General features: G+C 45.6%; 1 protein-coding gene and 1 long non-coding RNA gene across 4 annotated transcripts in view; both read right to left on the bottom strand.

Moving 5' to 3' along the window:
- Sema1a (semaphorin 1a) overlaps positions 1–5189 on the bottom strand; it is a 66099-nt gene extending 60910 nt beyond the window's left edge. For all 3 annotated transcript variants that reach the window (XM_076390067.1, XM_076390070.1, XM_076390069.1), the window contains exon 1: positions 4594–5189. In XM_076390067.1, the coding sequence (XP_076246182.1) occupies positions 4594–4720 (127 nt within the window). In that variant the 5' untranslated portion in view covers positions 4721–5189. The remainder of the gene's footprint in view (positions 1–4593) is intronic.
- Positions 5190–5871: 682 nt separating this feature from the next.
- Positions 5872–23035, bottom strand: LOC143186396 (uncharacterized). Its single transcript, XR_013003043.1, has 2 exons — positions 22815–23035; positions 5872–6003 (listed from the first exon to the last, which is right to left on the bottom strand). It is a non-coding gene; the product is annotated as an uncharacterized LOC143186396 (long non-coding RNA).
- Positions 23036–23306: the final 271 nt, after the last annotated feature.

Raw genomic sequence — 23306 nt, 5'->3', positions numbered from 1 at the left:
CTGTCCAAGTTAATTAACAAAATACGCATTCGAAATTTTCTATGAAAATTCAAGACTGTCATTCATAGAAAAGGACAGGGAGGCTCTTTTCTTAGCTTAATGGAAGACATTCGTTAATGATTCGCATAAAATCGTAATCGTATTTAACAGCTAAGAGATGAAAAACTAATCGAAAATTATAATTTAAAGGAGAAGTTATTAAGGTTGTGTATATACCGAAATAATCGAAAAAATATCCCACGCCGTTCTTCTGCCTCTTGCGCTTCTCCCTGACTTGTGCACCGACGCGTTACTCTCGCCTGATTTTCAAATGAGAAACAATCAATTTATTCTATCCTCTTCCGATTTCATCGTGCGAACAAATGCATTGCAACACCGGAAACGTTCCATCGAAAAGATGATAATCGTAATTCCATGCAAACTTCTCCGAGCAGCCAAGGGAAAGCTTTTAAAGATCTTGACGATACTCGGGAAAAGACTGAAAGAGGGTCGACTCAAACAGAGAAACAGGGAGTGAGAGGGGAGAGAGAGGGGAGAGAGAGGGGAGAGAGAGGGGAGAGAGACTGGCGGTAAGAGGAGAAGAAAAAGCACGAACGAACGAAGTAGACAGAAAGTCAAAGTTTGGAATCACGATAGAAAGAGAAAGAAGGCGAAGCGGGAGGAGGACGAGCCACTCGTATTGATCCAGCAGATACGCTCGATTAAACCGCAAATTGCAACGGATTGGCGTAAGTTACAACCCAGCAAGACTACTAATACTAAGGTGCAGCGGTTTCGCGATGCTGCCGGAAGCTGGTGATAGCGACGATGTCTGGTATTCGACTGACGAGACGGCAGGTTGCGCGTATAGCGCACGCCTCTGCCACGCGTGTCAACGCGAACAAAATAGACGCGCGATGTGGTGTGACGCAGCTTGTCGAGCGAATGCGAGCGTAGGCTGCAACTGTGTACCAAACCACGATACACGAGATCGTGTTACCTCTTCTCGACTCGATAATTCCATTCGACGCCGCGATTTAAAGAAGCTCTTTCATTTCCCTAGCCTATTGTTCTATTTACGTACGCGTACTTGGAGGATGGTTGAATTTGATTGGCTGAACGCACCACGGTATAGCTGTAGACTAATGGCCCTTTTCGTTTCAGCGTGTCCCAGGGAACGTCTCCCCCAACCACGATGGAGTTGCTACTGCGTTGCTTTCGGATTCGAATTGATTGGACTGTGTGAATCGTTCGGTTTGAATTATTCATACTTTGTCCGCCGATAAACCAATTTCTGTACAGGCCGCATCGAGGAGGAAAAGATCGGCTCGCGACGCGACGCACGAACGATGGCCAACAACCAAGAACAAAGGATGGAAGAATGATGGGCCAATGCGATCCAGAGACGGTAATTGAATGGAAAGAAAAGAAGTAACAGAGAAATGGGTGAGGAATGAAAAGAAGTGGAAAAATCGTAAGCATCAGGTCGGTTAACTTTGTCGAGAAGAGATCATCGGACGACCTACGATGTCGTTCCATTTTATCATTCGATCCAATGACGTGGAAGATGCCTTCGAGAAAGCATATAAACGACTTCGCGCGTTACCCTACCACTTTATCGAGCCACGATGATCCAAAGCGCCAGAGGAAAAGAACGAACGAGTATCTCGTTAACCTCTTCTCCCTTCCCTATTTTTCGCCTTGAACCTCGTTATCGATGTTCTCATCTCTCAAACATGATATTTTAATCTGTAGGTTAAAGGCACGAGTCACCTTTCACGTAATCTCACGACATTACCAATTTTGTCTCGCAACCATTAATGCGATCTTAAATAGGTAAAAAAATTTGTTAATGTCATTAATGTTTGCTTCGTTGTCTTCCCTCTTACAATCACCCTCGTGTTTATTTCACTTACATTCATGAAAAAATCACACAAATGCTTCAATTAGATTGCGGATTTTTTTAGACGAACGGCCTTTGCGACACGAATCGATATTTCAATATCGGAGCAAGTTTCTCGTCGATAATAAAATCATGGTATCCCAAACTTCTTGAGGGGAGCGGGAATAGATATTACCAAACGAATAATCATAAATGGTGTGAGAAAAGCTTTATCCAAGTATCGCGGAGCTGCGCGGAGCTGCGCGGAGCTGCGCGGAGCTGCGCGGCGCGGTGACGGAAACGTGCATAAAGTTGAATCAACAACCACAATAAAAAGACACTTGTACGTGTAGTTCTCGCAACGAAGAAACCACTCGGTTCGCTTCCGGCAGCCACTGCTTTTGACCTTTCGCTTCCCTGTATCGAGCCTAGCAAGGGGAATCTTCTCGACAAAAGATTTATGAACCCCTCGGCAGTACCAGTATGCTACTTATTCTATCGTCGAGTACACACTTGAGGCTTACAAAAAATGCGGGGGTGGTAGGTATATACACGTCAACGATCCTCAAAGAGAAATCTGGAAAAGGGCCGACCCTCGTCGCGTCGTCTCGTATCGAATCAATCATTCCCGAACTCGCGTGCTCCTGCACCTCGTCAGTTGTCCGACATTAATTCACGGCTGCGTCTCACGATCTCCATCCACGAGGATCACGAGAAATCTTTGCTGTACGAAAGAAATAGCAAAAGAGATTTTACGCGCGCCTTTCTTTATTGCGCCGACTACGTCGATACGTATAGATATTATCCATGTATAGAAGTCTAAGTATAACCTATCTATTCGCCTACAGCGAAACTGAATCGCGTTACTGTCTTCCTCTCCTTTTTTCAAAGCTGCGAAACTGGAATTACGGTTCACGGTTCTCAAGCACGAAGTCAATTGACACGATTCCCAGTAATTTTAGCCAGCGGTTAGACCGAGGTCAGGTTATACGCGCCGGGTCGCGAACACGGTATGCTGAAACTAATCATAATGTATCCCCTCGCATAGGTTGGGAGCCGCGCTGTGATTGGTCCGCTGCGGTATTCCTTGTTACCAGATAAAGTTACCGTAATATGGATTAACTGGCCGCTACAGCCCATGTTCCAATCCGATGCTCCCATTCGACTGCGATGCAGTAATGAACTCATAACCGGTGCTATTATCAACAGCGGATCGGAACCACCGTGTCTTTTAATAACGCATTTGCGTAGATGCGTAAACGAGGCATTAAGGGTCAAAGCTTCTCGTTACGTCATCTCTATCCACATTCCATTTATTTTCTTATTCTTATTGTATTTCCGACCAATCCGCTGCTCTCTTCATTTGCAATTTTTTATCGCGAATCTTTATTGACCCGTAGACCTTGCACGGTACTAATCAGTGGAAAAGTCAAACTAACACGTAGATGCGCCTATGCAGTACTGCAGCCAATACGTTGATACTCTATTCGAACAGGAGCGCGTTTCGTTCGGCGCCCCGGTTTCGATTTTTAAACGTTCTATCCCCGATAGAGTATCCAAACCCTTGATTTACGACGTTCGAAAGGTGCGCAAATATTTCACAGTTTGGGTGAGAGGGCAGCAGATAGAAAGGGGAGAATTGTGCTTTTTTTTTTAATGGGAGCTACCACACGACCAATCGTCGATGCCACTCGACGGACAAGCGATTCGCAGCAACCCACGACCGTTGAAATATCGCGACGCAGCGCGGCACGGCGATAGTTTTTACGTTTCGAAGCCAACGATCCGGAAATCTGCTACTCAATAAAAGTATGAGTAGCAGAGAAATTTACGAAACTGCTTAGTCCAAGAACTAATTCTTTAAAAACATGTACCTATATGTAACTACGCGCGTTTCGTCAATCTTATTCTTATTTATTTCCCTTGTACTTATAGATGCAAACAGACCAGCTACATTTCTTTACCTTTCTAGATTGTATAATTTTTCAAATATTTTCACTCTGTAAATGTTCAGAAACAGACTACAATAATGATCGTCCAAGAATAGCGTAGAGAGGATATAATTGGTAGATAATTGACCGACGATAGTAGTGTCGTACCTATCGAAGCATAAACGAGAAAAATAAGAAGCAGCCGGCCGTGGAATCGCAACAAACAGCCGTGGAAAATGTTGTGTCAGCGAGGCCGAGTCACCACCACCACTGCCGCGCCGCGCTGCGCCGCGCTGCACCGCGCCGCAATGCCCTTCCCATAGCGGCAATATGCATCTCACAGTGATTACAATTTCGGTTCTGCGGCGTAGTTTTCCCTGCTGTAGAATTAGCAGAAATTCTGGTTCAGTGAGCAAAACAGTGGCGTTGCCGCAATACCAGTGGCGTATTAATAACACGTGCTTCGTGTAATTTCAATTCCTGCCATGCGTCTCGCCCTACCACCCTTCTCTTCCTATCGCTATTGGGAAATAACAAAAACCTGGACAAAATTCACAGCGATCTATGATCTATGCAATGAGATTGTGTTTACTATCGTCACGGTTTCGTCGTCTACTCCGTTTCAAAAGTATAAAGACCGTGAAACGCGAACTTCAAACAAATGTGTACACTATCATGTTCGGTGAAAGTTCATTCCTTTCTGTCCCGAAAATGTCGTTTCTACGAAACTCGTAGGCCTGTATATATCTAGCTAACATAAACGATAATAAACGGCAAGGGCGAGTGAACAGGTTTACTTACCGAGTTGAACGTACATCTTCGGCCTGATGTTTTCCTGCCAGGCTGCGAAGGCGAAAGCAACCGTGACGACGAGGCACCAGCAGGATAGCACAGGGTGCATCCTCGTTTCCAAGACGGTACGCCTCATCTTCTCTCGGATGGTATAAACGGAGCCGAAAACGTGCCAGGATTCGTAGCTTCCTCCGTGGGTATCACGCAAAATAGAACCTCCGTACTTAACTCACCAATACCGCACCAATCACTCGCACTTTTTATTTCCTGACGAGCACAGCTTTCGACTTTCGTACAACAACGGAAGGAGAAAGAACGTGTTTCTATCACTCTCCTTTCCCTCCCTTTCTCTCTCCACTCACTGCAGCAAAAGATGCGAGGGTGCCGCAGTCACGTGCAGCGTATTCCTCCTCGTTGTCGCAGCCGTTGTCCTCTGATCCTGCTCACGCATGATTTCTCCTGAACGATCGTCTTCCTGGTCGGGCACATTCACAGATAGGAAACGCGGCGAATTCGCACGCGTCTCTACGAACCCGAAAATCGGCTACAATGAACAACGACGAAGGATAAAAGGCGAGGAAGAAATCACGAACAAGAAGGACGAGGACGAGGGTGGAGAGGGGGAGGGGAGAGAGAGAGAGAGAGAGAGAGAGAGAGAGAGAGAGAGAAAGCGCGCGCGCGCGTGTGTGTGCTTTTGACAAAGAGAGAGAAAGAGAGAGAGAGAGAGGAAAGGAAGGAGATGAGACACACAAGCACGCACGCACGCACGCACGCACGCACGCACGCACGCACGCACACACACACACAGAGTGAGAGAGAGAAAGGGAAGGGAAGGAGTAAAAGGGCACTAGGAAACACTAAGTGCACGTATAAACACTGATCGGTCTCTCTTTCTCTCTCTCTCTCTCCGGATTCACCGTGGAGCGAATTAAAATGGAAACACAAGAAACCGACACGTAAGCAAGGACGGTCAGCGTCACACTAGCTTCGCGCTGGACTCGCGCAGCGCAGCGCAACGACAGGTGACACGCGCCCTCCCCCCACCACGTTCCACGATTCCCCACTCGAAGGATACGCGCAACCGCGTCGATAGCGGTTCGCTCGGTTCCCTTTCTCTCTCTCTCTCTCTCTCTCTCTCTCTCTCTCTCTCTCTCTCTCTCTCTCTCTCTCTCTCCCCCTCTCAGTTGTTCGCGCCGCGTGTGCGTGGTTGCACGGCCGTCTACGCTTCTTGCACACGTGGATGCGGAAAAAGGGGAGATACAGAAGAGACACCGGGCAAGCACCGATTTTGAACCCCAGCACCCTCGCAGGACGATCAGACCGCCGTCCTCGCCGTCCTCGCCGTCCTCGCCGTCCTCGCCGTCCTCGAACGTCCCGTTGTCGTCAGTGTCTCGTCGACGCTACTACAGCGCCACCAATCTGCAACGAGAAAAACAAAAATAGCGAATCTTCCATCATTTTTATTATTTATTTCCTTTCTCAAGTCAACTAACTATTGGCACAAGGTTCGCCTAGGGGGCAGAGTTTAGTAGGGGACTTGACGTTATTCGATCGATTCGCAATCATTTTTTGGCTCTTCGCGCGATAACGAAATTATATGAACATTGAACTAACTTAACGAGTTGCGCCGCTATAAGTTTTAACAAGTCATTCGAATAATATTTCTTGACCTGAATTTCAACCAGACATTCGTTTGCATTGACGCGGATTTCAGCTTTCGGTACGCTTTATTTGCGCGCTGCTGCTGAGAGAACGTAATAAACGCGTGGTTAACGATCATCTCGTTACGTTCGCCGCGCACATCAAGTTTCGCGCATATTCGCAAAAGGATGACCAGCCGTTGGGCAACATCAAAACGGCTGTGTTTATTTAATAAAGGCCTCCATCGACGCTTCTACACGCGGATGATTTCCATCGGTATTTTCACCGCGGTATATGCCGCGCGGCTGGAAAAACGTTATTCGGTGCAATCAAGCTGCGTTTAAATTATTTGTCTGCAGAGTTAGCTGGTCGGTGCGATAATGGTGTTAGTTCGCGAGCATCGCTAGATGTTCGAAGGATTTCCTACACGGTTATCCGTATGCGTGAACGATCACTGCTTCGAGGACGCGCGACGTTAACGGGGTTCATTAATTTGCCGCATTAAAAGTACATACCTACGAGAACGCAATAGCTCTCATATTCTACCAACCACGAATAGCTCGTGAAGAAAAAGAAACGCAACCTATACCGGTTGATTACGGGTACATTTCAGTTCATCGGGAAATAGCTAAGTACATACGAAACAATTCTATACCTCGATATGTATTAACCTATAAAAGTTCAAACACAGGCTCATTTTAATGATATCTTGAATGACATTTCTGAAAAGCATCACTTCACCGACACGTTCGACGACGTTGGCTAATTCGCTGACGAATCGTGAAAAGCGAAGCCCACTTTATAGGATCGAAGAAGCTTTTATTCTTTATGGTAGCTACTTGCTCAAAAGCTACGCATCGTATACAAGAACGATCAAAGCCAATGTAGAAGGAAAGACGTTCTTTGAAGAGCCTCTTCCAAGGATGGAGAATTTCGAGGTTGCTAGATATTCTCTCAGAATACCGGCCTACAAGGGCGACGATTCTATTTAGGCTGACGTTTGTCTTGCTCGATGTTACCCCTATACGAAATAAAAGTTGAATAAATAAAGACCTGTCAAGTTTTCCCCTGTGTTCGACTTTCTTCAGTCGATTTTCGATAGAACTGTCGAAAAGAATCAGCAGTATATGTATATCAATCTCTGAAAAAAAGAAGGGTTACAGAGTGGAGAGAAAGGGACGAAAGAGGATCGATAGCCGAACAACGGGAAAAATCTCGATGGAAAACGCGTGGAAAACGTGGATACGTTGCTCTGGTGTTAGACGGGAAGGGTGAGAGAGGGCGAAAGTCGCAGCAGCAGTAGCAGCTAGCAGAGTCGATCGAAGGGGGTGGAACAAAACCCAATTAAGTCCGCGGAAGTCCAACTTCCGCCGCGCCGTTACATGAAAAACATTTTCTGGGTGAAACTGGTTAGGCCATTTAAGCCGAGTCCGCATATACCATCGACCTACCGTCGTTGAATACCGGCTTAAAAAATGGAGGGGGGTGGAGAGGAAAAGGTTGCGCAGAAAAAACGTTTTCCGGATGGTTGTTAGACCATTGAAACGGAATTCGTATACGACGACGATAGAATTGGGGAATACCCGGCCTGAAAAGCGGAACACGAGGAGACCGAAAATCTATTCTTTCGACCTAACCACTCGACGAAACATTTAATCGGAGTCTACTCAAGTCTCGAGATTTTTTTTCTCATCATGTAAATACATCTACAAATTTTTCCTCGTTATACGATATTTCAATTATTGAATATTTTTCCAACTTACCGTCTACGTAATTGATCAACTTTTACAGTTCCTCAACAGTTCCTAAACCTTCTTACGACGATAAGTGCTGTTTCCGTTTGAAATTTTTAAGGAAAACTAAACTGACGAGGAGCGCCTCTCCATTACGGATTACGAAACGCAAAGTCTTTCCGGGATTTTGGAGAAGAGGAAAGCTCCGTTTCGCTAGAATCCGTATCATTTGCGCCAAACTCCGATTTAAAAACTCAAACAGCTTTGACCCAGAAAGGTAGCGGCTCGTTACCTAACGATTCATTCAAAGCGTCTTAATTAGTGTATCTCTGCGTCAAGCACACGCTAGCGTATTCGCGTGTGCTGATCAAACGAAAGCAAAAACCTTTGTGAAAACAAAACTGTTTAATTTATTGCAAACTGGTCATTTATGGTCTTGTCTCATTTTTTTACCTTTCCCATTTTTTACCTTTTTTCATTTCCTTTTTTCGACTTTCGAAAAGTACCTTCTTCGAAAAGGTACGAAAGTGGTATATATCGGACATTTTATAGCGAACAATATATCTGTACCAGAACAGTTGACGTATTCGCTTAGAGAATTGTAATCGCTAAGTAGACATCGCGTCGCGTCATACGGTGAGAAACGAGGCAATTGAAGACTTAATTACCTTAAGTGAAATAAAGCGATCTATTCTGGTGGTAGTGAAAGAGAATTCTTAGGCGGGAGTTGCGACACAGTAACGAGCTAGGCGGGCCGCGTGAAATCCATAAAAACAGCGCTGCCGCTGGCAAGCAAAGAATGGAAAGCTTTCTCCCGAGTGGTACTACATGAATGGCCCCGCATTCGTGCCCAAGATATGTCCGTGCAAAACTTCGCGCGTGTTCGTAACGCACAACAATCACGACGCGCGAGCGAGAAAGGCGAGAAAGGCGAGAAAGGCGAGAAAGGCGAGAAAGGCGAGAAAGGCGAGAAAGGCGAGAAAAGCAAGGGAGGCTATAGGAGAGAGTTGGAGAGGAGAACGAGAGCATGATTTGCGAGACAGGACAATTTCCGCTCGCGGAAACGTGTAACGCACGGGGAACTTCTCGAAGAGTTTCAAGAGAGATGGAGAGATAGGGAGACAAGAAAAGATCGACGAAAGACTAAAAGAGGGGAGGAGAGGAATGAACATAGCTGGTGAGGCGCGGTCGAAGAGGAAGAGCCAGCAGGTCGAGACGTAGGTACTTGCCGAGAGGGGGAAAAGCGCACGCCTTAAAATTCCGAGAAATGGGTTAAGGAAGCTCCTCGAATCCGCGGAATATAAATCATTTCCGACGGCAGTAACTCGATTCTCGCGCGTCTTCGGATCCCGCCTGGTACTCCCCTTTTTTGTCCTCTCGCTCCAAGATCTGCCGAAATTACGACTCGTCCTCGCAGCTCGACTACGAGCAGATTTCATTGATTTATGAACCTTCTTTTCTAGTAACCAGGCTGCCATCTCTAACAACAAAATCGAAATTCGATCGATTCGCAGACCCGAATATCGATTTGTCCTAGTGACTTTCAGATGTCTTCGAAGCAACGTCGAGGGAAAGAAAGAGAGGAAAGAAGGAAATATTGGAACAATAAAAAGGGAATGGCAAAATGTTTCAATTAACAAAAGAGGATGATAAGTCACCCCTAATTCTTCACCGCAATTCCGAAATATTTCTTAATTATACCTTTATCTGTAATTTATAAAAATACCTTTAGAAATCTATCGAGCGCGTTCCTTTTGATCCCTTTTGATCCCTTTTGCTGAAAGGAAGCGAATAAAAATACTATCTGTCTCTCTCTCTCTCTCTTTCTCCCCTCTTTCGTACATAAACTATTGATAAAAATAAAACTGTAGAGCATACAGAAGGGTGGCCACGATTTACGCTTGTAAACAAGTTTGCGCTACTCGCAGCTTGCACGAGTTACAGCTTACAGATTCTACATATAGGAGGGACGCGTGTAGCGAATTCACGGATACATCAAGATTTCTATCGATCTATCTGCAGGAAATAAAAGCTTGGACGAGGTGTGAAACTTCGATTAGATCGATCAAGTAGGTGGAAGGGGAAAAGTAGAACGCAGACGCACATTTTGCGGAAACAATGGACGATCATCGGTGACAAACTGATAGGGTTGAAAATCGACGTATGCACAGGTACAGATACGCGTGTATACGCATACTGTACGTATAGTATTGATATTTTGGTCGTGCCCAATTTCTCTGTAACGTGCAAAGTAACAATTTGAAAATTTCATCTGAGGATTTTATACTCAATAGCACGCTAGTATGTACCTATGTTGTCCCTTTTTCATTTCACGTCAACTTTTCAGTCTATTTCCGTTCATCTAGTAAACAGCGAAACGCAAAGTGGCGAAAGAAATTTTGAAATATCACTTCACACATAACAGAATCGACTGAATTTATGACAACATATTCGGGGAAACATTTGGAAAATTGAGCAACGCTTAACCAGAAAGGTGATAGATCGTTAGAAATAATTATACCTTCCTTTGATAATGAGACAACAAATATTAATATCTGTTTACGCACAGAAAAAAGAAGGAGTAAGTTAAATTAAAAAATGCAGACGCGCGATGGCTGAGTTGTTTCAGCGATTTCCCCGCAGCAATCGAAACTTTCTTTCGTAGTTTATTTAAACAAAATTCGAGTCGTCTTCCATCTTCGTGTCAGGAAAAATGCTGCTAGTCACGACGATAGCACAATGGTGGAAGAAGGTGGAAATAGTAGAAAAGTTTCTTAAACGTATGAGAAGTTAACCGAGACACCCACCCTTACTCTTTCACTCGCCACCCTTTCCTCTTGTTCTCCTCTCTCTCGTTCCTTCGCGATCGCTGTGTTTCTACGGCTATTTACGAACCTTCGAAGCACTTCGCTCGAATTAGCTGGAAACACGCCTCGAGTGCTGCGAGAAAAACCAGCGGCGAGAAAATCCTGATGCATCTGCAACGCGTTAGACTGTAAAGCAGCACATTTTACAGTCATCACAGGGTAGGAAGAAGAGTGGCTTTCTCTCCGAAGGGTCAAACGAATTTTTATGAAATTTTCTGTGATGAAATTCCTCGATTCGAATTGGTCCTGGAAAGAACCACTCACCGTTGATACGTCTACGAGCACGAGACTATTACGACTCGAAAGAAAATAGAAGTTTGAATGGGAACACGAGACAACATATGAGTTAAAAGAGTGTAAAGTGTAAAGGATATTAAAAGAGGATACGAAAAGTGCATAAGGCAGCGTATGCGTGACGCTCCGATTCTTATGAGTCATAAGGCTCGCGCGAGGATCCGCGCGGAAACGTGGAACGATGAAAATTCCTCGAATATGAATTATTCATTGGAGAAGGAATAAAAATGTTGAACGCGATTGATTCCACGGTGGTTTGGGCGGTGCGGTTCGACCTCGTGATCGCCAGACGTCGACGTCGCGTCGCGCCACGCCGCGCCACGCCGCGCCGTTTCTACGAAAGAAGATACGAGACGACGACAGACGGTAGGCGCGGCCCGATGGAACGAAAAGTGAGAACCGCAAGAGGAGCAAGACGGTGAGAGAGAAACGGAGATGCAGAGAACGAAGAGAAGTGTAAGTACATACTGCACGGAACGACGAGGAAGAGAAAGGAAACGCAGGCCAAGAGGCTGCAAAGCCGCCGGTAAGCCGATATAAGCAGAGTCAATTTCCAGCGAGTGTTCGAGCGGGAGGAAAGGATTTTGCTTGCACGACGACGAAAAGGCAATATTCCGTTTCAGACTAGGGCAGAGCGACCGAGAGACCCGCTGCTGTAGGAACATGAACGAAGAGGAAAGTGAGAGACAGGCTAGAAGAAGGAAGAAAGGGTGTAAAGCAGACAGTAGAACCGCGCACGAGAACTATATGTACTTTTGTTCTTCAGGGCTTAGCCAGATACTTTTCAATAAAGTTACTTGCCACCCGCGGCCAAAACTTCTCCTTCCCTTGAAGAACCGACACAGAAAAGGGTATAACGACCAATCGGTCGTTCAACCAATCCGTCTTTCCATTTCGACGAGAAATATTTTGAAGAAACGTCGCTACTCATCGGAGCAATCGGCCCTTCCCATTCTACGTTATAGTTACGCGCGATTTCGTATTCCGCGGATATCCGTGCCAGGATATGACGCACGTGACTATCGAAAACTGAGACAAGGCGTCGTATTTTAACGATGCAACGACGAATCGTTGAATATTTAAAAATGTAATCCCATGCTGTAACATTCGAACAAGTTTCTTTGAATTTCAAATGCCCTTTCGACTATTCTGCTAGGCAAACTTTCAAACAGGACGAATGTGACGCAGTGTGGCAGATCAACGCCACTTGACCACTCGTGTGCCTCACCGTAAATCCCATTATCCAATTATTTTCACCGAGAAAAAATACGAATAGATATGTCAACGTCAGTAAGCGAAATTTTGATATTCATATCGCAAAAGATCTAAACAAGTCATCCTGCGATGCGTAGGTATGGAGGTACCTACATATACAGATTACACAGTAAAATCGTCGCTGTAGATTTTTATCAAAGAGATCTTGAAAAAACGAAATTTATCTATACATTCTGAATAGCAATTGAGAATAATGCGATATGTGATCAACGATCGAAATATCGTTTCGATATATCGTAGTATCGGGTATGTAGCTGACATCGACTGCTCTCGTATATCCTAATACAGGCGGAAGGATGTTGAATATTTAAAAATTGTAATCCACCTCCGGAGAAACTGGCGCGTTGCCAAAACTCTCAATTCTATTTGAAAAATCGAATATCGACTGTGCGCAAGTTATTCAAGACCTATGTCAATGTTACAATACATATAGGCAACATTACGGTTCTGAGCAATTCGAAAACGTTTGATTAAAAAGGTGTAGAGTTGGGAGAGACAGGGCATTCAAAATGATCGGACAGTATGAAGGAAAGGGAGAATAAAAATGAACGCGTTTCACACCGTTGAATATTTGAAAATTCTGATCTGGGAGGGCATGACACATATCGAGAACGCTTCCAGAAGCATTCGACGAAGAGATCTCATGGGTGAGGGGATTGTGGCGTCGAAGGAGAAGAAGCAAAGGCGTTTCGGTTTTCACCAAGCATCGAGGATGGAAACACGAACGACGGTCCTCTCGCTCGATGAAGGAAGACCGAAGAGGGAGGGGGAGAGAGCAGGTTGTTGCGGGAGGCACGATGCGCAGCAGCTCTGCATCTGTGCGATGCACTCGAGTAACGGAACCATGCATTGCGCCCTCATTCAATGCACGGCCTATCGGTCACATCGAACTTTCTGTCTAATTTTTGCCCGCTGCTTAACTCTTTCGAACCTTTTCAATGTCTTTTGCGAGTGATGCTCTATCGAGCTGCGCGCGTCTAGTATTTTCCAGGCTTAATATCTATCTTTACCTCCGTTACCCGATTTTAATCCTTTTAGTTCCGAACGATATCGCATAATGACGTAGCTGTTGGCTCTGACAGGGAGCTAATCCCTACTGGTCACGTATAATTAGTGAAATTAAACGTGGCCAGTACATCGGGTCGACGCGATGGAAGGGTTAATTACACGGCGGTAATTTTTCGTTCGATAGAAAACCCAGATGAATGATACGCGGCGCATTACGCGGCGCATTACGCGGCGCATTACTATTGGAAATTTAAGCAACTTTGTACTTTTTACCTTTTACTTTCAATTGTCTATAGTCTTTATGTATTTCGTCGGATAAAACAGGCTGAATATGTTATGCATTTCTATAGAATAATAGTGAGCATAAGAAATGAAATCTGAAAAGTTGTAGTTTCTTTTGCACACTTTTATCGTGCGCAGAAGGAAAAAAATTGTCACGCATCTTACGAATTCGTTGAAACGACTGCTGGTTCGACGGACGGAAAGCCTGCCAACTGGATAAGATAGAGTTTGGTATCCCGTGCGACAAAGAACGGGAGACGTCTCGACAACGAGGCGCCCGCGCGCGCACACACTGGCGACGCGAATAAATTGCACGTGACATAACACGACCCAGCGAGCATGTACATATATATATACATATATAGATAGAGGTAGTCCATAAACATACGAATCTATTAACCGAAGGATGCTTCTCGGCCTAGCCAACATTCATCGGATGGATTTATGTGAATGCGTATTATGACTCGATCAACGCTAACTTCGCGAGCAACCTGTCCGGTGGAAGGAATCGGTGGAAGGAATCGAAGGAAGCTTCCAGGAATCTGGAAGGACACTGAATGTTGCGGATATCTTAAGATTCAGTTCTTACCAAGGTACAGAAGCGTTTGCGCTCAGGTTGTGGATGCAGCAAATCGCGTAGAGACGTACACCATGGACAAGACTAGAAATAACAGCGAATCTGCATGAAATCTTTTTCGCGTGAATACACCTCATTCGTTACCTATGCATTCAAGCAGCGAAAGCTGCAGTCACGGGCAAAAACGTACGCGACCGGAGGTTGTCGTATACCGTGTCTGGCTGTGCAAATCTTTCCGGCAGCGTGGTAGGTCGGTTCTCGTGTTTCGTGACACGAAATAGCATACTAGGGGACAAGGTGTCCCGTTCACGTCTAAGTATTCACGGAAAAAAAGGATCATACAATTTTTCGAACCCAGGAACCCTCCATGCTTTAACTTACAGCTTTAACTTACAGTTCAACCTAAACTATTTTTAGTCACTTCCTGCGTTCAAATGTAGACACGTGTGTCCTCGAGAAGCACGTGAGCTCATTCGCTTTACGCTTCACAGTATGCTTATGCTCGTAAAATCGAGGCACCGAAGATATGCCACGTCGGGCTAGGCGCTTTGGCTATTTCTCTGCACACCAACTACTTTGCCTAACGCCAACTGATAGAGGAAAAAAGTCGAAAAAAGGCACGTGTTGACAGTGCCTGACAGTGAAGAGGAAAAAATAGCAAAATCGAAGTCGAAGATAAGGTCATTTGTTCCTCTTCTTCTTTTTTTTTTTTTTCATGAAGCTGTACACTCGAGTAGATAAGTCTCCGAGCTTTAGCGTTAGCACGAAATAGCTGATGGAATGGATAAGGAGCAGAGATTACATTATACAATGTTAAGTAGAAAGATAAGAAAAATGGGGAGGCAAGGGAAAGGTTAGGTGAGGCGAGGCAAGGCGTATTTAATTTGATCGTTTCTTAAACATATGTATGATTTTCGTGTAGGTTAGCAGGAACACGTTGCTCTAAAATAAGAAATGCCTACACAAGTGTTCCGTGGTAGCGTATAGAAAAGAAAAAATGACTAATTTTCAAAGAGATCCTTCCTTTTCAGATGATCCTTCAATACGAAGCCGTATGGAAGCGGTAGTAAAAGCAGTAAAGCGTAAGGAAGAAGCGTGGAAGCGAGTAGCAACATGGACGAGAAAGCACACTAGTGTCGGAAACTAGGCGCATCCGGAAACGATAAATACACTGTTAGGGACACGCACACGCGCAGCTTCCTCTGACTCGTTGACGGTGAGGCAGCAGCTCGTCGCGCAAGGGGCAGAAGATACATAATTACAGAGAGCGTTCGCGCAAAAGAGTACGCGGTCGGAAGAGCGGAATATATTACGTCTACGTGCTCAAGGAGAGGAAACGCATCGAGGTGAATAGGTTTCGACGTACCTATGTACCTAGGTTACACAACATTCAGATTTCCTTTTAAAAGCGTGCCGTCCCTTCGGGATAATTCGTTTAACGATATCGGAAGAACGTATCAAATTGAATGGTACGGTACAGGTAGAATCGAATGTTGAACATTTGAAAGAGTGGCGTGGTAAGTAAAGAGAGAAATATTTAGGTAGAAAGTCTGGAACAATTGCTCCCTCCTGATTCTTCTTCGCGTGACTCATTCCCGTTTCGCGTTCGAAGCAAGTGCAATTTCTGTGCGACATCAACGCCCTTTAGGGACGGCGAAAGATCGGGGGCAGTGCAAATACACGATCGAACAGATTTTATTGGAAGCCTGCTTACACGGCGATCGTTATGTAGGAGGAGAATAAAGCCATAACCGTAATCGGCCGGTTAGAATTTTATGGTTATAGGCAACGTATTTATGAAGTACCGAACCAGAAGCGAAGTACAAACTAGCACACGTACATGTGGGTCAACCGTACGTAATCGCTGCTGTGGAAATTCATTGCGTACAATATACATAAACACATACGTAAATCTTAATATGTACCTATAGAAGTAGAACGGACTGCTTTATATGCAAATATCAAGTCAAAGGTGGATCGACCTTGGTCGATCGAATTATCGCCGCGGAAACCTCGTTAATCGTACGAAAGAATAAGTGCTATGCTAGACAAATCCTCCGAGCAAAAAGTTAAGAGCGTTAAAGAAACTGAATGATTGAACCGTATTAGCGAAATATCATGGTATGTATCGAGCGACGCGACGCGGAGAGGCGGAGAGGCGGAGAGGCGGAGAAAGGAAAGAGGAGAAAACACGCGAACACGGTTTTTGGCTCGATATCGCGTTTGGAAGCCGAGCTGCCGTAATTCTATGGGCGAAATTAACGACGCGGCTGCTGAATGGATGCAGAATAATCCTGGCGGCGACGCAACGTGTGCCGCTCGAGATAAAGACCTGATCCTTTCTCGTTCACCGGGAGTACGGTAGGGAAGCCTTCACGGTGATTAAGCCACGTCCGAAAGTACAGAGACGCGACCACTCCCTCCTCAGCCCTACCACGGATCATTGCAAAAGACGAGGGGGGAGATACGGAATTCGAAAAGGGGGAAACGAAAAGGGGGGAAATATCGACGAAATCGGTCGGTCTACGGTTTCTATGGAAATGCTCGATATGTACCCATTCGCCCCCCTTTTCTATCTTCCCCCGCCTATAGCTTTCTCTCTTCGTTTCTTTTTTCTCTTACCTACGGAAAAATCGTCATTTTCTATAATTTTCGATAGTCTTGTCATTTGCAGTTCTCTTTGCGTTTCTTTCTCTACTGATCATCGATATCGAATTTGAAATGCGTAGGCCGTATTGGAGTTTCCCATAGGCATTACGTACATTATCTGCAGACGATAGCCAAAATATTTCTCGAGAAAGATCCCAGTTGCTAGAGTGAAAATCATTTGGTATTCTCGGTCGAAAGTCTCTTCCAATATTCTCCGGCGAAGCTCTTCATCGATTTTTAGCCGGTGTACGGGAACGAGCTGTAAATTCGCCGATATCGTGATGCACGATCTACCAACGCGATAAATCCTGTTACCGGGACCGTGACTTTTCGTTTCTCTTCGTGTCGCGCCTTTCTAGCATGCATTTCGCTTCTTCCTCTACCTACAGATTCTTTAGAGCGACTTTTCCAAACTTGTTCTAGCTCACGTCTATCGACGAAACCACCGCACTGCTCCCCATTCCTATCTACCTTCTTTCGGGATTCGGTGAATCGATGCTTTCGAAGCCTTGGAATAATGCAACGTTCTAGACTATCTGGAATATTTGCAATTACTCGCAGTATCTCACCGTCGTAAATATCTACGATGTTTCGCGGTTGAACGTGCTTTTATCGTTTCGGGGGAAACTACGATAGATAGTGCGCGAATGGCAATTGTGTAACGCACGCAACAAACCCCCCCTCCTCTCAACAGTAATTCACAGTACTTATTTACGAGCAAGTTGAATCGTAAGAACCAGCAGCGGAGCTTCCGTCCGCGCAATAGTTCCGCATTATGCATATTCTTCAGCTTTCTTGAAAACGCTTCGGAGAGGCCTTCGATGCTTTGCATGTACGCCGTTTGTTTCATGCGTATAGCAACCGTCACAATCTTCTGGCCACTGTTTCCGTTTCTGTCTCTCTTCCTCCCATCCCCTCCCTTCCCCTCCCTTCCCCTCCCTTCCCCTCCCTCGAAGCAACCCATACAAAGTTTCGTGGTCGTAAGTTGGTTCCTACGCGAAGAGGCAAACGTTATTTGCGAGCAAAGTCGTCCTCGTCGTGGTTGTAGCCGGTAACACGGACCTAGGATTCCGATTGAAATTCCCTCTGTCCCAATCAAACTCCTATTTTCCGCGGAATTCTTGTCATGCAACGATAATGGAAGTCAGCAGAAACGACGAAAGAGAGTAGAGGGGGAATGAAGCGGACGAAGAAAAGCAGCCCGTAATACTCGTGGAAAAGTATATACATTACCGACCTGACAGCTCGATTTCCGACGAATCGAGGAACATCGCTGGCGAATAACGTTAAAACGCATCTCGTGGGAAACGTTTCGATTGTTCGGCCAAAAAGATAGATTTGCTATAACGAATGCTCGTCGAACGCTTCGGGAATGTGTTTCGATTGTTTGGAAAAGAATTGGACGCAACCGTCTCGGCAAGCGCCTTCGGCTTTCCGACACAATGCACGCTTGTCTCGGTCATTTAAATTAATATAGGGAATTAATATAGGCAATTAATATAGGCAATTAATATAGGCAGAAAGAGATAGCGCAAGCTGGAAAGCATGCTCGGCACGTAGATACGGATCGAAAGCTGTTAGAGCATGGGGTGGTTCGCAGAGTTCGATCGGTCGCGAGCAGCGATTGGAAGAAAACAAGCGGACGACTATTGAATCAACGAGGGCGACCTCATCGCGATCTATACACGCGCGACGATAGGCATACGAGATATCCGCATTGCGGTTACACGAGCTTTTTAACACTTTGTGCCTGTGCATACGCGAATGTGTACGCTACGCACCACCGCAGCCGGTAAACATCAAACTTGGGTAGTCGGTGGCTGCCGCTGCGCTGCCGCTGCGCTGCCGCTGCGCTGCCGTCCCATTCAAGCACAAAAGCGAGACAGAGACGATGGGATGAAATGGATGAGACCGACGAGCACGCCGTCAGAGGGACGGAGGGAAATAGCCGGGGCGAAGGTGAGGGTGAGGTCAAAACACGATATTAGGTTTGGCCTATGTATGCACGTGGACATATATGTACCCATGGCGGAAGATCGCGGAACTAAGCGCGAGCGGAACGCTCGGTACGCCCTTGGAATTGCATCTATTTTCTACAGAGACCTCACCACTCCTTTGATAAGCTATGTACACGCGTCTACCTTGCCACCGAGTAATATATCGCGAGACGAGACGTTGCTTTGCACGCGCAAATCTCTCAACGACTCGATCCCCCTCCAACAAATTCGATCGCGCCTAGACGCGTCACACTCTGTACGTTAGTATCCCGCTGCCGCCTAACGTCGCTTTCAATTTTTTCCCTGGACAATCGGTGAAAGGCAAAAGATACGGGAAGACAAAAGCAAAACACTAGACGCGTCGTATTGAAATAAGTATGTAGATTAATTTCGAGTGGACTGTGACTGGATCGAGCAGCAAGGCTGGCGAAAAGACGAGAAGCTGTTTTATCGATCGCGCAACTAAGCAACGATCGGCTGCAACGAAAACGACATCTATCCATCCCTTGCCACCCTTGAAGAACCTACTTTGATCGATATGCTTCTCTTTCGTTCAGCTTCTAGCGAACAAAGTTTTTCTAGCGACAAAAAGAATGTTATCCGGTAGCCGGTTAACGGATTTGCTGGAGTTTCACGAATCGCGCCAACCCTTTTCGGATCTGAATAGAAGCTGCTTTTTATGGACGAAAAACTGTTATTATTGCGATAACATTTTTTTTATACAAATCATAGTCCTTTCACCACATGATACTTGCCGGTATACATACATACATACATACATACATACATACATACATACATACATACAGGACATAAATCCTTCTCATTACGCGTTCACGAACGCATCGCTTTTTCCATGTCAAGACAACACATTTATGCGTTTCCTTCGTTTTCTCAATGCGACCGCCGCTCGACACGCGTCGGTAGAAAACACAAATATGAAAAGTATGCTACTGATGGGAGAAAAGAAACGTGGACAAACGTTTACGAGATCAGCGACGCGACGAAATCGCGCATTTCGAAATCTGAAATGTGTTTGGCCGTGTGTGAAAAGAAAGAACGGCAGAATCGAAACGATAATCTGATCGAGTCGAGGAAAAAAAAAAAAGAAAAGAAAAAGAAGCCGAACGGTATTTTATCCCTTTAAACTCGACGAACGAAACGTCGAAGAAACACGGAACAACCCTGCGAGGAGGAGAGCGAGAACAAACGGTTTGAGGTGGTCGCCCCCTCCCTCCTCCTCCGTCATCCGCTCCCCTTTGTCTGGGAAGATCGCGTTATCGGTCGACAAAATATTGTTATCGTGCCGTAGCGATGGTGAATCACTGATGCGAGAACGCAACACACAAAGGGAACCGTGCAAAAGGAAAGTCGATAACGATTGACCGGTAAACGTATCGGCGAAGAACCTCGACTATTGCAAGGGCCAAAGTGAAACGGAACGAGAGAAAAGAAATGGTGGCCGAGCGGAAAACTTGTACAGCTCGACTGTACCATAAGATTTCAATGAGAACGACCATTTCTAAGTTTCCACGTAATGGAAGTTACCTTATCGAGTTACGTATGGTATACCTACGATAGAAAAACCCATACGAATGTGCGAATGTGCACATACCCCCTCCTGCCTACCTCGGGAAAAAATATGCAAAACTGCTTTGCTCATCCATCGCCTCTCGAAAGCAGGTTCTCTTAACAAATTGATCGACGCGACAATTTCTACAGAACTGACTATCCATTGACCTGTTTTTCTGTCCGAGATTACGTGAAAGTGGTAGCGCGAGCAAAGAGCAGCGAAGTTACGTACCTATACAATTATCGCAAGAGGGTGTAACTGCCAAGGGAATCGGATGACACGTGTTTCCCTCAGTTACGCGGCAAAACTTCAAAACCAGATACAGCTCCCTGTTAATTCAACGAAAGCACGCAGAGTAGAATCGTTGAATTCACTTTAAACCGCGTTCCCGTGCACGTTCACGAGCAAAGGATACACACATACCTACATGCGCGACGCTTACAAGGCATTTAGCGTAATCGCGTTAGCGCATCACCTTCGCATCGAAATCCTGAGAAACGAGTCGCTTCTTCTTCGAGGTGACGAAGACAGCGCAGCGACTCGAAAATGAACGCGCGATTGCCGGCAAAGCGATTAGGCCGTGAATTGAAAGAAATGAATGAAAAGTATGACGAACCGAGAATTTATTTAGCTACATAGATAGGATCCCACCAATCTTTCCTCCTAATAGAAGAAAAGTAGATGTCCTCCGAGAAGGTAGAACGGTAGAAGGAGATAAGCGACATTGGAGAAGCCGATGCACGCGTTTTTCCATTAATCTTCATTGGCACATCGGTTGAAAATGGTATGCACCGCCCTCCCCCGTCTTACGGGCAAAATCAATACACGACCCTGCATCGCGTTCCCATTATCAAAGATGCTGCTGCTGTTCCACGGATACGACTGTTCCCATAGTGGCGGGTTGATAAATATTCCGGAGGATGCCAGGAGAACAATCGCCGGGTAACGACCACGCTCGTGTCAGCTTGCGCCCCGATGAACCAAGGAGACGGCGCTTTTGTACCAGCCGAGCACGTAGCCTGCATTAGCGTTACACGACTCCAACAGATATAATAGCTGACAGAATTCCAACAACTCACTAATCGTCGCTACACGACATTCCAATTCAGACGAATTTATCCAATTCTTTCTATTTTCTTTCGCGCAATAAAGAATGAAGCCGAATTTTCACTTTTCCATTTCACTTCTATTCGTCGCGGTTGCTTTTATGGTATTTACAACATAATAAAAAGCTGCCGTTCAAACTTTTATCACACCGATTTTCTTTCGCACAATCACCACTTTCGATGCTATGTCAAAAGCTGAACGTACGAAAATTCGAACGATCTGCTGCGAATCGTAAGGAAAAGCTAGCAGGTACGTATGTATTCACCTTGAAATTTTCCGAATCGATGACAGGCATCCTCAGCAGAGGGAACGCGACACGCGATGACGCGAGTTCAACGCACCACTCGTACAAATTGACTCAACACGCGAAAAGCGTCTACATACATTCTAGCGGTATTTATTCTTTACTTGCATGTTGTGCAAACAATTATCGACGAAATTGTTGATTTCACTGCTGATAGAATTGTTGATTGGTCGTGAAAAGCACGCTGTGCAAGAGAGCATCGACACGAATTTCCATTATTAAAGCACGTTAATTCGGTGATTCTTTGGCGAGGATAGATCGAGCAAGAACGAGAGTTCGTATCGCAATCGTCAATACGATTCACAGTTCGTGTCAACGATTCGTCGACACCTTCGAGGTTTACGTGTGGCTCTGCGTGCGCACGCAAATATTTCATCCACGCGTACGTGTCCGAAAGTTGGACGGGAAACCACCGAGGGATGGGAATTTAATTGCACTTCCTAATGAATGCGGCACGCGATTTCGCTTGGAAAATTAGCCACCGTCGACTCGGAGATGTTTTTAATGGAATTCCTGAAAGTTGCCAATCGAGAGAGCGTCGTACGTGATACGTACGTACATAGATATGCCTAGAGGCAAATCCAATAGCATGCTCGTTCCCACGTTATCCTCCTGTGTCCTTCCGAGAGGAAAATCACCGGAAACGAGCCTTCTCGAAAGCGTGCGCGTTCACGTTTCTCTCCGATGTTCGATCGCCTATCCTCTATCAACTCTATTTCCTCTCGAATAGAAAGAACGCGACGAAGGCAGATCGAAAGAGAAGAAGGAAATTGAATCGAAGGTGAAAAATGAAAATCGCGCTGTTCGCGAAAAGGGTAACGAACTCCGACACGACGGGGATCGGTATTAGTCGATGGAGAAACCTCTGCTCTTTGCTCGAGATTTTGAAAAGGAATGGAAAAGACTATTGGTTTCTGACTCACCGCAATGCAGTGACCACTTTGACGCCAGTATCATGCAGAGCTTCCCTCCTTCGTCGCTACGAGAGTCGTGAGATGGGGGTTGAACGAGGGCTGCTGTTCGTGACAGAAACCACCGCATAACCAACAGTCACGTTTTGCATCGGTACATCTGTCCGCGGAACGGTCACTATCTACACCGCACCACACGCGTCTCCATTCAATCTCGCACGCCCGATATTACTGTTTATTCACCGAGAATATTTCCTCGAGCCGTAACCAACGCGGAAACGGACAAGTTTTTCAACCTCGCACGACCGTCGAATCGATGTGTGATGTTACACTTCCAGCTGTCTTTTTTCATTCTGCGGATGTGCGCGCCACCATCGCCATCTGACGTTCGTTCCGTTCACTACACCAATCACAGTCACCCGCGCACATTTGAACGCCATCAAATTATTCTATTTCATCTATTTACTTTCAGAAATTTTCATTTTTTCACATTGGATGCCGAAT

The sequence above is a fragment of the Calliopsis andreniformis genome, chromosome 12, assembly GCF_051401765.1.
Source record: "Calliopsis andreniformis isolate RMS-2024a chromosome 12, iyCalAndr_principal, whole genome shotgun sequence".
In the NCBI taxonomy this organism is placed as follows: domain Eukaryota; kingdom Metazoa; phylum Arthropoda; class Insecta; order Hymenoptera; family Andrenidae; genus Calliopsis; species Calliopsis andreniformis.
Note: the sequence above shows the minus strand (reverse complement) of the source record. Positions and strands in the feature narration are given on the sequence as shown.